Below are 15452 nucleotides of genomic sequence, written 5' to 3' on the forward strand. Positions count from 1 at the left end.
AAAAATCATAAAAAACAAACATTCAGAGATTATGTAATGGAACAAAAGTTTTCGACGGTTATAAACGAAAAATCACAATTTAAGGGTTATTTGAGTTCCGATTTTGATGATTTTTTACAGATACACTCCTCGACCTTATAAGAATGTAATGAATAAATTTGATCTTTAATTTAAAGTATTTACACTAGTGGATACCACAAAAACTTTTTTTATACTTAATAGAAGTATAATATTGACTCTAAGTGTTTGTTTAATCTACCGTTTTGACGCAATATGCATTCTACAAAACTTTTTTCAACGATCCAACCGTCAAACTTATTTGCACAAATTCTGAGATCGCATACGTAAAAAATCATAAAAAACAAACATTCAGAGATTACGTAACGGAACAAAAGTTTTCGACGGTTATAAACGAAAAATCACAATTTAACGGTTATTTGAGTTCCGATTTTGATGATTTTTTACAGATACACTCCTCAACCCTATAAGAATGTAATGAATAAATTTGATCTTTAATTTAAAGTATTTACACTAGTGGATACCACAAAAACGTTTTTTATACTTAATTAAAGTATAATATTAACTTTAAGTGTTTGTTTAATCTACTATTTTGACGCAATATGCATTCTATGAAACTTTTTTTAACGATCCAACCATCAAACTTATTTGTACACATTTCGAGATTGCATACGTAAAAAATCATAACAAATAAACATTCAGAGATTACGTAACGGAACAAAAGTTTTCGACGGTTATAAACGAAAAATCACAATTTATAACGAAAAATCACAATTTAACGGTTATTTTAACTCCGATTTTGATGATTTTTTTACAGATACACTCCTCGATCATATAAGAATGTAATGAATACATTTGATCTTTAATTTAAAGTATTTACACTAGTGGATACCACACAAACTTATTTTATACTTAATACAAGTATAATATTAACTCCAAGTGTTTGTTTAATCTATTGTTTTGACGCAATATGCATTCTACAAAACTTTTTTCAATGATCCAACCGTCAAACTTATTTGTACACATTCCAAGATCGCATACGTAAAAAATCGTAAAAAACAAACATTCAGAGATTACGTAATGGAACAAAAGTTTTCGACGATTATAAACGAAAAATCACAATTTAACGGTTATTTTAGCTCCGATTTTGATGATTTTTTACAGATACACTTCTCAACCCTATAAGAATGTAATGAATAAATTTGATCTTTAATTTAAAGTATTTACACTAGTGGATACCACAAAAACTTATTTTATACTTAATAGAAGTATAATATTAACTCTAAGTGTTTGTTTAATATACCGTTTTGACGCAATATGCATTCTACGAAACTTTTTTCAACGATCCAACCGTCAAACTTATTTGTACACATTCCGAGATCGCAAACTTAAAAAACAAACATTCAGAGATTACGTAACGGAACAAAAGTTTTCGACAGTTATAAATGAAAAATCACAATTTAACGGTTATTTTAGCTTTGATTTTAATGATTTTGTACATATACACTCCTCGACCCTATAAGAATGTAATGAATAAATTTGATCTTTAATTTAAAGCATTTACATTTTTTTATATATGAGTGATTGTATATATATATATATTTATATATATATTTACATTTTTTACACTTCTACAATAATTATTATTAATTTTATTAATTTTTCCCTCAAATAAAAAACATTATTCATGAGGACTTGAAGGATTTTAAAAATCTAAACGATAATATAAGTGTAACAATTATCTATTCGTAGAGGAATAATGATAAATCACAAGTGTTTATATATTCTTTCACATTTTTCATACTTTTATGTATGTCTTCTTAGTTCTTGCATATACAAATACTATACTAGTATGTTATGTAAAATTTAGTAAAATTTATGTACAAGAATATGTTGTGTAAACTTTATCCTAGTAATGATAATAAGGAACTCTCATAATAAAAATAAATAATGACTAAAACTTTTTTTTTTTTTATAATTTATATAGAACAATAATACAAAACTATATATTTAATATAGAATATATTGTATATATTAATATGACTATTGTGTTTTATAATAAATCTTTTAGTAATTAAACTTTAAAATTATTAAAATAATTTTTTTCTTAACGGGTCGAAACGGGTTACCCACGTGTTACCCGCGTGTATACCTGTTAAGAACCCGTTATTAACGGGTTCTTAACGGGTCACCCGATAGTGACCCGATAAGTTATCGTGTTGACCCGAAACCCGTTATTTTCGTGTCGTTTTCGTGTCGTGTCACCATGTCGTGTCAAAAACTGCCAAGTCTAGTTAGCATTCTCCAATTTTAGTAGGTGGGAAGATAAAACATGTGTGTAGGCATACTTGTTAGGAAATGCTTCCTTAAAATGTATTTTTGATCCAAAGCGCTTTCATGTCAAAGCACTTCGATTTAGAGTACATCGAAAAATAAAATGCAAATGCTTGAGAGAAAATACTTGAAGTGTTTCATAAAAGATGGCTGATTTGGCCCCTTTTTAAAAAACTGAAATTAAAATTGTGTTTGGTAAATGAAAAATAAAATGTGGTTTTTGTCAAAATCATGATTCAAAACAGCAAAAAGCTGCTTTTGAAAACCGCATTTTTTTTTTCACATCATAACAACCCCAAACTAACCCATTATATATTTATTCTAGAAAGCACTTCAAATAGAAGCACTTTTAAATTTTTCTATTAAACACGGTCAGAAACGCCTTTGAAATTTTCTGCTAAACGCTATCGGAAGCACTTTTATATTGTGCTTGTGAAATGCGTAGTAGTGATTGTTTGGTAAATTTTGAGGTAAACTTGTCAGAGAGAAAATTAGGGTTGTATAAACCCCTTCATCTCGTCGGCCCTCCCTCCTCGCCTTTCTCGGACTGTCTTTGTCTCCTTCTCTTCTTCTTCTAAGCGCTTGTAGCGTCGCCCACAACAACAATCGTGCTAAGGGTTAGGGTTTCCAGTTCTTTACTCTGATTCTTCCAACAAGTCTCTTTCCAATTCTGTAATTTTGTAGGATTAGGGTTTTCGTTTCGGGCTTTCTCTCCGTGAGCGATTTTCCCGACTCTTAGGTGAGTAATTCACTGTTTCGAATTTGATTTTTGCTTTTAAATTATAGTTTAAATCTCTATATTTTCATATGGTTCTTCACATTGTTACCCAATCTCAGTGGAAATCCCTAATTCAATTGCTAAATTTTGGTGAAGTATTTTTAATTTGGTTACTGAGTTTTGTTATCAGAGCTATGATTTGTTATTTGAATTTCACTTTCTGTTTGTTTATTTGAATTCAGAAATTCCATTTTGGCTAGTTGAATTTCATTAGGGATATGTTCCTCGTTCTGTTTCCATTTTGGTTCTCTCCTGCCTGTTTCTCGCTATTCGAGGAGGCTGTAGTCGATTTGTTTCTCTGAAGCTCGCCAAAATAGCTCAGGTCATAGCTCCCGAACTGATTAGGGTTTGATGTTGTGTGCCATTACTGTAAGGTGTTTTGTTGTACATTTTAGTTCTATACTATTAGGGTTTGATCAGAATTCAGAACATGGAACAGAAAGCACATAATGTCATATTCTGTTATTGGAATGACATGTGATGTCAATGTTTGGATGATCGTTAGCGATTCATTTGATTAGTTTTTGCTGACACAAGGAGTGGATAGTTAGTAATACAGTGATTTTATATTAAATGTTGGTTGGAGGGCTAGCAAAACACTGAAAATGGAAGTTGTTATTGATTTTCAATACAATTTTCTCATAGGTTTCCCACACAAGATTGATGGAGTATTCTTGTGTGGCCAAGTAGTAAACTTTCTGTGGTACAAGCAGTTCATTTTACTAGTTTATCTTTATTGGTTTTTCTATTTGCTTTAGTAAAACTATATCGCACCAAGTTAAAGTATTCAATTTGATGTGGTAATTTGTTGGTTTTATTAGAAAACAATTTATTTGGCTCCTAACTAATTGATTGTGAAGGACATCAACTTGTGGAAATCAGATACTGAAGAACATCAACATTATTAGAAAGCCCTTCTCCTGTGGTCTTTTGTCTAACTGTATGCATGTACAAAATCATGTACTAGAGCAGTGGTTTTGATATTGCTTTTTGTTAATATTTATTCTTTTTTTTTTTTTTACTAGATATGGCTCTAGATATCTTGTTTGCTTTTGTTGATCCAATTGGGAAGCTGTATTATGATCTTTGGCCAAAGATTGCAGATGTTGCTGGTGTCATCATCTATGTGTAGTTAGTCAATCCCAATGTAGGGCAGAAAGACTTTATTTATTTATTTTAACAGCAGATACCAACTAAATTTTGGGTTTCATGGACTTTGCATTAATATTATTATATTTTAATAAATTTATAATTACATAATGTACCCGACGATTAAAAATATTTGGTATTACCCATCAAGTTGAATTGTGTATGAAACATGTCTTTCACTATGGGAGAATTATTGGTTTTGATTTTTTTTTTTACAAAGGATAACTAGTGGCAGCATGGCATAGAAGTTTGCCAAAGGGTATACAACAAGTTCATGTAAACACTTCTCATAGACAACACGTGATGCACATTGTTGAAAGATAATACCTTTTAACAACTGGGGATTTAACAACATGCATGATCCTCGATCATTGGAAACCACACATGTTAAATGCATTTTTCTTGAGGGTTTAAAGCAAATTTTGAGATGCCCTTTGTTCGGAATTTATTTGTTTGCCCTAGATGTAAATTGAAACCTGCATGATCCTCAATCATACAAAACAGCGTATGTATGTCGCAAATGTGATGTCTATTGTTTTGTTAAGCATGTGCATTAATTGATTATTTTTCCATTATTTTTTCTGCTAGACCTGTTTTGTCAGACCACTTAAAGCGATGCATTGTTGGGATTATAGATCGAGCAAGTCATGTTCCCCCATCCAACATTTCAAGGGGTTTCGTAATTGAAGCGAGTTGTCAACTTTTAGCTGCAAGCAAACTTTAGTGGTAAGTTTACTGTGAAGTAGGGAAGCATTGTTTGTGAGTGTTGTTTTCATTCCTCTGTTTTGTTTGTTCATGCTTTATACTAAACTTGGCCTGAATGTGAGACAGGCAAAGATATGAACGTTGCGCAAACAAAAGATAGTTTTATAATGAAGCCTATTGATCAAAGAGAGCGCACCAGAAACCGTAATGATATTCAGACAAGTCGCATGAAGAACAGAGAACGACAACGTAGGTATAGGGCCCGTAAGCGTCTTGAAGCAGATTTGAAGAAGTCTAGCATCATAAAGCAACCAACTGCACCAGAAGTAGAAGTGCAACGAAATGAGTTCATTTACACACCCCGTGTGTACTGTAAACGAGATTGGAAAAAGGATGCAAGGAGTGCTCATGCTTTTAAGGCCCCTGAATTTACCCATAATGGTTATGCCATCCCTACTCTTACGTCAATCAGTGAGGGTCAAAGTGTGTTTTTGTCTGGAGCAGAGCTACAATTAGATAGTGAATCCCGGTCTGAGATAATTGTGAACCAGAATAACTGCGAAATGCATGTATCTAATTTTGGTCGAAGAGATTGGAAAGCCGATGCAAGAAAGAAGAAAATCTAAGGCAGATGGCCGAGGAGTCCTAACCATTCCATTTGTACGGTATGGTACTTTATGGGTTTCATGTCTGAATTTTCAAGTTATGCTCTTACTGGCGTACAAGGGACGAGGAAACAGGAAGCGTAGACTCTAAGTTGATTATTGGGTTGCATATTCGGAAGCCTAACAATGACAGAAACAATCTCAAACCTTGTTACCTATTGAGTTAGAAAACCAGGTAAGTGGTCAAACTCATTATAATGTATGATAACTGTTAATGAAGCATATAGAGAATTTCACCAGATGTTCTGTGAGGATTGATGGGATTTCAATGTCTGTGTGTTTTTCTTTTTTGGTTTGGACGAATGTCGCTTCTTTTATGCAGTGCTACCACGTCATAATGACGGGCATGCCTTTGATCTTCGTTGTATGCTTAACAAGTTTCAAGAAATGTGAATTGACATGCTCTTTCAGTAACAATAATGCATGTTGTTGTGGTAGCTTCTGTCGCTGGTGGTGACAATTTTCTTTTAAGTTGCTATCTGTTGTGTGCCGATCCCTGGGATAAGGTTTTGTTATTGTTGTATTGCTATCCGTTTTGCATATTGGCATTGGCAGTTAGCTGCCTCAGTCACTAGATTGTCTGTTTTCAATCCTAAAAGAAAGAGATTTGTTTGAATTGTTGTAGATCCCTGTATCGAATATATATCAACATTCGGCCTTGATTTCTCTCTAATCAAATGTGGTTACAGCGGTTCAATCGTTAGAAGACACATTGATTTGGAGAAATGGTGTTATTCAGTAGTAGTCTCTTTTCAAAATATTTTGGTTGCAATGAAAAAAATTCTCGTTGGTATGGACTTGACATATATTATCACATAGAAAGACAGAATTTTTGTAATTTGTAATTTTTTTAGTTTAATGTGTAAAAAAAATTTCGGTTAATCTTAGTTTACTATCCTGAAGTTTATTGGTTTTCAACATTTCGTACATCAAATTTTTTTCGTTCCAGAATGGTACCTAAGTTATAATTATAGGACAATTTCATACTTCCGTTAAGCGTCTGTTAAAACAAGCATTAACTTATGACGTGGCACCTACAACAGAATAAGAAGGATAGGAAAGATGGAGGATTGCGAGGCTTGGGACGACGACTTCAATTTTTAATTTTTTATAATTTTTAAATTTTATTCAAATTTTTAATTTCCACGTGGCTTCTAGTCACTGTCCATGCGAGTGTCACGTCACAAGTTAACATCTATTTTAACAGACAACTTAACGAAAGTATGAAATTGTCTCATAATTATGACTTTAGATACCACTTTAGGACGAAAAAAACTTAATGTATGAAATGTTGAAAATCAAGAAATTTTAGGGTAGTAAATTGAGATTAACCCAAAAACTTTATGTGTCAAGTGATAAGTTGGGAAGACAAAAAATGAAGGGTATGATATTCACACAACTCATTTTACTTTTCACACACCCTTCTAATTTTCAACTGTCGGATATGATGAATTGAAGAAAATTAACAGATAAAAATTAATAAGGAGTGCGTAAGAAGTAAAATGGGTGTGTGGATAGCACCCCAAAATGAAAAGGAAAACGAGAGAGATTTAGCATTCTCCATTTTTTAATGGGAGTCTTAATGTTGGTACTGTTCACTTATCGTTAATGACATTTTTACTTTAAAAAAATCACTTATAGTACTATTCACTTACAACACATTTTTATCATTTTGATTAAAACTCAAAGCTTTCAAGTCTTTTTTATTAGTTTTTTTTATTTATTTATTTTGGGTAGGTGAGAAATGATAAAACACGTGGGTAGCATAACCGCTTGCAAATGCTTCTTTAAAAACATGCGTTGGCATACCCGTTTTGAAATGCTTTTTTAAAAAGCATTTGTTTATCAGAAGCGATTTCATGTCAAAGCACTTCTATTTGAATGAGGATCCTTTCCGGATTTCCTTTATGTAGATTCCGAAGATTTTTTAATCGTGTCCGTTCATCATACATCATGTGATCATTTTTCATCAAATAATGCTTGTGTTCAATTTTAAATAAAATAATTTTAAATGATTTATAATCACACATGAATATACGTGATTAAATGATATTCGGGCACAAAGACGATTTGGAGAGGATCCTCATTCCTTCTATTTGGAGTACATCATAATTTTTAAGACAAAATGCAAATCCTATAGAAAAGTACTTGAAGAAGTGCATCAGGTGCTTCTTCTAGAAAATATTTCAAGTGCTTTTTCAACCTAGAAGCACTTATAAATTTTTCTGTCAACCGCAGTCAAAAGCGCCTTTAATGATCTAAAATGTTTTTAGTTATTTTCAAAACACCTCCAAACAATTTGACATCAATTAAGGTTTGATTAGAAGTGCTTTTAAAATAATTGAAATTGCTTTTGATGATAATGTTTTTTAAACAAATCCTTAATTAAAATGCAAATGAATCATGAAAAAGTGGTTAAAGTGTTTCCTTAAATAAATAATAATAATAATAATAAATAAAAGCATAACCGGTGTTTCTCATAAGAAACATATTTTCAGTCATTTTAAAAATATTTGTAAACGAGACCCCAGATTACTGGATTAAAAGTAAATTTTTTTTTTTTTTTTTTTGGTCAAAGATATAGAGTATTAAAAGTAAAATATTTAACAGTAATGGAAATCAAACCTGCGCAACCGTAACACTCGCTGTTAGACACGTCACAATATTTATCTCGTGGGCCCTCCCTCCTCGTCTTTCTCAGACTGTCTTTGTCTCCTCCCGTTCTAACCACTTTTAGCCTCGTCCTCAACAACAATCGTGCTAAGGGTTAGGGTTTCCGATTCTTTCCTCTGGTTCTTCCGGCAACTCTCTTTCGTATTCTGTAATTTTATAGGGTTAGGGTTTTCGTTTCGGGCTTTCTCTCCATGAGCGATGTTCCCGACACTCAGGTGAGTAATTTACTGTTTCAAATTTGAATTTTTCTTTTAAATTATAGTTTAAATCTCCGTATTTTCATATGGTTCTTCACATTGTTACCCAATCTCAGTGGAAATCCCTAATTCAATTGCTAAATTTTGTGAAGTTTCTCTGTGTGTTTTAATTTGGTTACTGAGCTTTTTTTATTTTATTTTTTATCAGAGCTTTGATTTGTTATTTGAATTTCACTTCCAGTTTGTTTATTTGAATTCAGAAACGCCATTTGGCTAGTTGAATTTCATTAGGGATATGTTCCTCTCTCTGCATCTCTGTCTGCTTCCATCTCGTCTGCCTCCTTGGTTGTCTCCTGCCTGTTTCTCGTTATTCTGAGCGGTTGTTGGAAGCCCAAATCGAGGAGGCTGTAGTCGATTTGTTTCTCTGAAGCTCGCCGAAATAGCTCAGGTAATAACTCCCGAACTGATTAGGGTTTGATGTTGTCTGCCTTTACAATAAGATGTTTTGTTGTACATTTTAGTTCTATACTTTTAGGGTTTGATTTTATGGAAACTGATTATGTATAGAACATGGAACAGAAAACACATAATGTCATATTCTGTTATTAGAAAGACATGTGATGTCAATGTTTGGATGATCGTTAGCGATTCAGTTGATTAGTTTTTGCTGACACAAGGAGTTGATAGTAACTTAGTACAGTAATGTTATATAATTGTGGAGGGCTAGCATAATACTGAAAATGGACATTGTTATTGATCTAGTATGCTTTGTAGGTCTTTTTAAACTCATGTTGATCAACTAATAGTCTTGTGATTTTCGAGATTATTTGCTTTTATGAGATAACTGAATGCAACTACCAAGTTTTGAATTTTGTTATTGATTTCAAATACAATTTTCTCGTAGGTTTCCAACACAACTTGTGCGGCCAAGTAGCTCTGTAAACTTTCCGTAGTAAAAGCAGTTCATTTTACTGCTCAAGTGTTCATTTTATTGGTTTTTCTTCATTGGTTTTTCTATTTGCTTTAGTAAAACTATATCGCACCAAGTTAAGGTATTCAATTTGATGTGGTACTTTGTTGGTCTTTATTAGAAAACAGTTTGTTTGGATCCTAACTGATTGATAGTGAAGGACACCAACTTGTAGAAATCAGATACTGAAGGACATCACATTATTAGAAAACCCCTCACCTGTGGTCGTTTGTCTAACTGTTTGCAAGTACAAAATCATGTACTAGAGAAGTGGTTTTGATATTGCTTTTTGTTAATATTTGTCCTTTTTTTACTAGATATGGCTCTAGATATCTTGTTTGCTTTTGTTGATCCAATTGGGAAGCTGTATTATGATCTTTGGCCAAAGATTGTAGATGCTGCTGGTGTCAGCATCTATGTGTAGTTAGTTACTGTCAATGTAGGGCCGAAAGATTTTGTTTTTTTACAGTAGATACCAACTAAAATTTATTTCATGGATTTTGTGTTAATATTATTATATTTTAATAAATTTATAATTACTTAATGTAACCGACGATTAAAAATATTTGGTATTACTATCAAGTTGGAATTGTGTATGAACCATGTCTTTCAATATGGGAGAATTATTGGTTTGGATATTTTTTTACAAAAGATAACTCGTGGCAGCATGGCATAGAATTTGCCACAAGGTATACAACAAGTGCATGTAAACTCCTCTATTAGACAGCACGTGATGCATGTTGTTGAAAGATAATACCTTTTAACAAAATGGCATAGAATTTGCTAAAATGTATACAACAAGTGCATGTAAACTCCTTTATTAGACAGCACATGATGCACATTGTTGAACGATAATACCTTTTAACAACAGGGGATTTAACAACGTGCATGATCCTCGACCATAGGAAACCACACATGTTGTTAAATGCATTTTTCTTGAGGGTCTAAAGCAAATTTTGAGATGTCCTTTGTTCAGATTTTATTTTTTGCCCTTGATGTAAATTGAAACTTGCATGATCCTCAATCATACAAAACCGCGTATGTATATCTCACAAATGTGATGTCTAAGGGAAGAGTATGCTTGGCTGGTACTTTCGATCAAATGAATTCCTGATCATGTTTTCTCTATTGGTTTGTTAAGCATGTGCATTAATTGTTCATTTTCCATATTATTCTTCATGCTAGACCTATTTTTGTCAAATTTTTGTCAGACCACTTAAAGCGGTGCATTGTTGGGATTATAGATGGAGCAAGTCATGTTCCCCCATCCAACATTACAAGGGGTTTCGTAGTTGAAGCTTGTTGTCAACTTTTAGCTGCAAGCAAACTTTAATGGTAAGTTTACTGTGAAGTAGGGAAACATTGTTTGTGTGTGTTGTTTTCATTCCTCTGTTTTGTTTGTTCATGCTTTATTACTAGACTTGGTCTGAATGTGAGACAGGCAAAGATATGAACGTTGTTCAAACAGAAGATAGTTTTATAATGAAGCCTATTGATCAAAGAGAGCGCACCAGAAATCGTAATGATGTTCAGACTCGTCGCATGAAGAACAGAGAACGACAACGTAGATATAGAGCCCGTAAGCGTCTTGAAGCAGATTTGAAGAAGTCTAGCATTATAAAGCAACCAACTGCACCAGAAGTAGAAGTGCAACGAAATGAGTTCATTTACACACCCCGTGTGTACTGTAAACGAGATTGGAAAAAGGATGCAAGGAGTGCTCATGTTTCTAAGGCCGCTGAAATTACCCCTAATGGTTATGCTGTCCCTACTCTTACGTCAACCAGTGAGGGTCAAAGTGTGTTCTTGTTTGGACCTAAGGCAGAGCCGCAATTAGATATTGAATCCCTGTCTGAGATAACTGTGAACCAGAATAACTGCGAAATGCATGTATCTAACTTTGGTCGAAGAGATTGGAAAGCCGATGCAAGAAAGAAGAAAATCTAAAGCAGATGGCAGAGGAGTCCTAACTATTCCAATGGTATGGTATGGTACTTAACGGGTTTCATGTCTGAATCTTCGGGTAAGTTGATTACTGGCAGAAAAGGGACGGGGAAACAGGAAGCGTAGAGTCGAAGTTAGTTGATTACTGAGTTGCATATGTGGAGGCTAGCAATGACGGAGAAAGAGTCTTGAACCTTGTTACCAATTTAGTTAGAAAACCAGGTAAGTCGTCAAACTCATCGTAATGTATGGTTACTGGTCATGAAGTACGTAGAGAATTTCCCCAAATGTTTCATCTGTGAGGATTGAATGAATGTTCGCCATGTATCTTGGATTGCATCTAAATTTGTTTCATGTGAATCGTCTGTGCATATGTGCATATTGGTGGTTCGCTGGCGGAGTCACTAAATTGACCCTCACTTTGCTTCTCCTTTTTAATTAGAATATTTAGGAATAAACAACATGTACATTTGAATGAGGAATTAGAAGATAAAAACACAACTCAGAAAATAAATAAACAAATAATACGATGAAAATATTAAAAAATTAACTAATGCGAATTATAATTTATGAGTTTCTCCCTTTCTTCTCATTTCTGAGGAGCGACAAATTCTCAAAGCTCCAATCCCTTCTCATTCCGGAGCTCCTGACCAGGCGCGGTTCAGTGCTCCCTTCATATGCAACTCCGCCTGTAGTCATAAGCCGGCGATGACCGGGCCCCTTCTTCCCCTTCTTCTCCAGCACGAAGATAGATGAGTTTTCAATCTGCTCGTAAGGTGGCGAAGTTAAGTTCCCGGACCAGCTTCTGTCGATATTGATGTTTACGCAACAGAGTTTCCGATAAGCTTTCTCCTTGCTCGCATGATCCCTGTCGCCGGAGGAGCTTGTTCTTTGCCGGACCTGGCATGATAGGCAATTAAGGCTCATGGTTTTACAGCGTATATATATGTATATATGTATGTGAAACCCTACAGCCTTCAGGCTAAGCTTGCATATGAGGCAGAATGGGAGGGGATGCAGATGCAAAGGGTTCTACCATCACAACATGTTAGTGATGGATTAGGGAGACGAGAGAGAAAGAGATTGAGATATACAATGTTTTCTGGGAGTTAGTTTTTCTGGAGGCAAACTCATTGTGGTTGGAAAAATAACAACCAAATGTTATTTTTGTTACTTTGGTATTGGGATTAGGGTGTTGCCAACCGGAAACACAGCTTAACCAGTTCTAATTCGGGCCAACAAATTGCCAATGCCAACCTTATCCAATTGGCCTAATTTTCATGCATGGTATAGCATAGTGATTTTTTTTTTCATTTTTTTTTTACATACTATTATTAAAATGAAGGATGAGAGTTCAAAACTATTACAATTTACAATAATTTAGAGAGAGAAGTTTCAAACCTAGAACGCAATGAGTAAAAACTTAATACCCTATTTTATTCTTTTGGTCAATAGTTTTATCTATTATTGACACGACAAATGAGGTGCAAAATACCACTATTTTAAAAATCTCTGCCTAGGTGCTAGGTGGTTGGTCACCGTCCCGATTAATGGCTAGGCGTTTGAAAATTAAGAAAGGGTGCCTAGACCTACTGAGGCACCCGCCAAGACCCGCCTAAGTTGCGACTCACTTAGACAGAAAATCGATAACATTCATTAGGCATTTTATTTTTTCCAATAAATTTTAAGAGACGTGTTGAATACTTAAATGAACACACATTATATGCTTGTTTCCCATGTTTTCATTATGTTCCAATAGCTCATAATATATATGTCATTCTATTTTGTAGTTTATGATGAAATTATATACATTTTAAGTATAAATAGACACTTATTTACACTAAATATCATAGATTTAATTAAATCCGTCTAGGCGCTAGGCCCCAACCAGCCGCCTGACTAGCGCCTAACATCTTTTAGAACCTTGCAAAATACAAAGATTTTCTTTGTGTACAACCACAACCCAATTCAAACAACAGAAAGAAGAAAAAAACCATTAAAAAAAAACAGGGGAGAGAAGTAATAATGTTTTACCAAATTGACAAATATTTGCGAACTCCAAATAATTAGGACCTTAGAGGGTTGGAGATGAGAGACAAAAAATTTGAAAAATAATGGGAGATATCATATGATGTCCCAATTTTGCATGGGACTTGGGCCAAACGCAATTGGTCAAGGCCCAAATAAACTAACTCGACGGTTTGATGAGTGGAAAAACTTTGAGAGATTCTTGACACATATGGGCTGGTGCAATTCGAGGCCTAAAGGGATTCAAAGTTCTAATGAGAAAGGCAGTGACCATTGTTGAGCTTAAAATATTAAAAACACATCTATTTATTCTCTATAGTTGATATCAAATCTATGAGTAAATCTATGTGAGGGCTTCAATCCTTACTTCTTTTGTTTGATTTGAATTGGATCTCCAAGTCCGAAAAGAATGGGAACTCTAAGTCACCAAAAAAAGATATGTGAAGCGTAGAGGAGCGACATGGGGAGGATTTGGTGCTAGCAAAATCCTCCCTAAGTGATTGGCCCCGTAGAGGGAATCTAGATTGGTGTTTCTATTTGACCAAAACAAAGCCCTAATGAAGGCTACAACTCCTCTTATATAGTCCTTGCAATTAAGTGAAAACTACTAGCCCATTGGGTCATGAAACCCAAAAAAATTTAAAAATCCAATTTGAACTTATTTGTTTGATTAATTAACTTACTAATCAATCCTAACATTAAACAAGAAATTATTTCCATGAAGTTTCTTCAATTTCTACCTTACTCACGGTGTACGATCCATAAGGTTTTAATTAGTAAGGCAGTTGATTATTAGAACTCTTACTAATCAATTATTAGTTAAATCCTTCTTTTAATTTATTATTTTGTTTTATGAGTCATATTACACAGTCTTCTCCTTCTATGGTTGAAGGTTAGAGATCCATTATTGTACCCTCACATGCCTCTGTGGATAGGTCAATGATCTCAACAATATATGGAACATGTCCTAAGTGGAGCATGGTCTTTGTTGCATTGTTAAATGATCAAAAAAATGTACTCATAAGATAAATGTGGTGTTTCAAGCCAAAAGACTACATGCACTATACCAACTAGGAGTTCTCATATAAGATGTGTATGAGAACTCTTTGATCGCATTTAGTTAACCCACTCTCAATTGAGCACCTACATACTTGCATTGGTGTCGGAGACTCAAGACCAATTCCTCTCCCAAGAAAGTTCTCATGAATTTAACTTTACTCATAAGATAACTGTGGTGTTTTAAGCCAAATGACTACATGCACTATACCAACTAGGAGTTCTCATGTAAGATGTGTATGAGAACTCTTTAATCGCGTTTAGTTAACCCACTCTCAATTGAGCATCTACATACTTGCATTGATGTCGACGACTCAAGACCAATTCCTTTCCCAAGAAAGTTCTCATGAATTGAACTTTTTTAGGTTACATTCCATGTATTACATATTTCTTGAACTTATTATTTAAGTGTATACCTATTAGTGAGACAGTTGTAAACAATAATCTTTGTTCTTGATCAGACTCAATAAGTTTAACATGTGAAATTCTTCGTAAAACATCATTTTATTATTTGCTTTAGGACACTTTTGTAATACTATAACCATCGTACTTTTCCTTGTCTCTTAATGAATTTATTTTCTCTGCCACATATCGGGAAGGTGGTACAAACTCCAAAGCCGCCCGACTAATGTTTTACATGATGCTAAAGGCACCACACAACAGTATTTAGTTTATAACTAAAGAGCGAACTCAACATAATACTACAAAAAAAATGGTCATTACCGACGAAGATTTTCTGAGGGCTCTAAAAAACCGTTGTAAAAAGCACATTTTGCGACCATAAAATATGGGTCGTTGGTAACTTGGCATGAAACAAATTTTTATTAGGAAAACTAATGAAAAGGGCTTGAAAACTTTGAGTTTTAATGATAAGGACAAAATAAAGGGTAAAGTGAATAGTACCAGGATTGACTTTTTAGTGTAAAAATGTGGTT

General features: G+C 33.9%; 3 protein-coding genes across 8 annotated transcripts; 2 read left to right on the plus strand and 1 right to left on the minus strand.

Moving 5' to 3' along the window:
• Nucleotides 1–2714: 2714 nt before the first annotated feature.
• Nucleotides 2715–6086, plus strand: LOC126626427 (uncharacterized). Of its 2 annotated transcripts, XM_050295757.1 has the most exons (4): nt 2715–3091; nt 3313–3452; nt 4868–5005; nt 5111–6086. In XM_050295757.1, exon 4 carries the CDS (start codon nt 5119–5121, stop codon nt 5608–5610), a length of 492 nt encoding a protein of 163 aa, XP_050151714.1. In that variant the 5' UTR covers nt 2715–3091; nt 3313–3452; nt 4868–5005; nt 5111–5118; the 3' UTR covers nt 5611–6086. The 2 variants fall into 2 exon arrangements, with proteins under 2 accessions (XP_050151714.1, XP_050151713.1); XM_050295756.1 differs by lacking the exon at nt 3313–3452.
• Nucleotides 6087–8282: 2196 nt separating this feature from the next.
• LOC126626425 (uncharacterized) lies at nt 8283–11793 on the plus strand. Of its 5 annotated transcripts, none has more exons than XM_050295754.1 (4): nt 8284–8537; nt 8761–8967; nt 10701–10824; nt 10931–11793. In XM_050295754.1, the coding sequence occupies exon 4, from the start codon at nt 10939–10941 to the stop codon at nt 11434–11436; it is 498 nt and encodes a 165-aa protein (XP_050151711.1). In that variant the 5' UTR covers nt 8284–8537; nt 8761–8967; nt 10701–10824; nt 10931–10938; the 3' UTR covers nt 11437–11793. The 5 variants fall into 5 exon arrangements, with proteins under 5 accessions (XP_050151708.1, XP_050151710.1, XP_050151711.1 ...); XM_050295752.1 differs by having other exon boundaries at nt 8780–8967; XM_050295755.1 differs by having other exon boundaries at nt 8780–8967; nt 10734–10824.
• Nucleotides 11794–12000: 207 nt separating this feature from the next.
• LOC126626833 (uncharacterized) lies at nt 12001–12360 on the minus strand. The gene has a single exon (XM_050296238.1). The coding sequence runs from the start codon at nt 12358–12360 to the stop codon at nt 12001–12003; it is 360 nt and encodes a 119-aa protein (XP_050152195.1).
• Between the last annotated feature and the right edge of the window lie 3092 nt (nt 12361–15452).

The sequence above is a fragment of the Malus sylvestris genome, chromosome 6 (assembly GCF_916048215.2).
Source record: "Malus sylvestris chromosome 6, drMalSylv7.2, whole genome shotgun sequence".
Taxonomy (NCBI): Eukaryota; Viridiplantae; Streptophyta; class Magnoliopsida; order Rosales; family Rosaceae; genus Malus; species Malus sylvestris.

Excerpts from the sequence above, each read along its gene's own strand:
- LOC126626427 (XM_050295757.1), top strand. The coding sequence starts at position 5,119 with ATGAACGTTGCGCAAACAAAAGATAGTTTTATAATGAAGCCTATTGAT.
- LOC126626425 (XM_050295751.1), top strand. The coding sequence starts at position 10,939 with ATGAACGTTGTTCAAACAGAAGATAGTTTTATAATGAAGCCTATTGAT.
- LOC126626833 (XM_050296238.1), bottom strand. The coding sequence starts at position 12,360 with ATGAGCCTTAATTGCCTATCATGCCAGGTCCGGCAAAGAACAAGCTCC.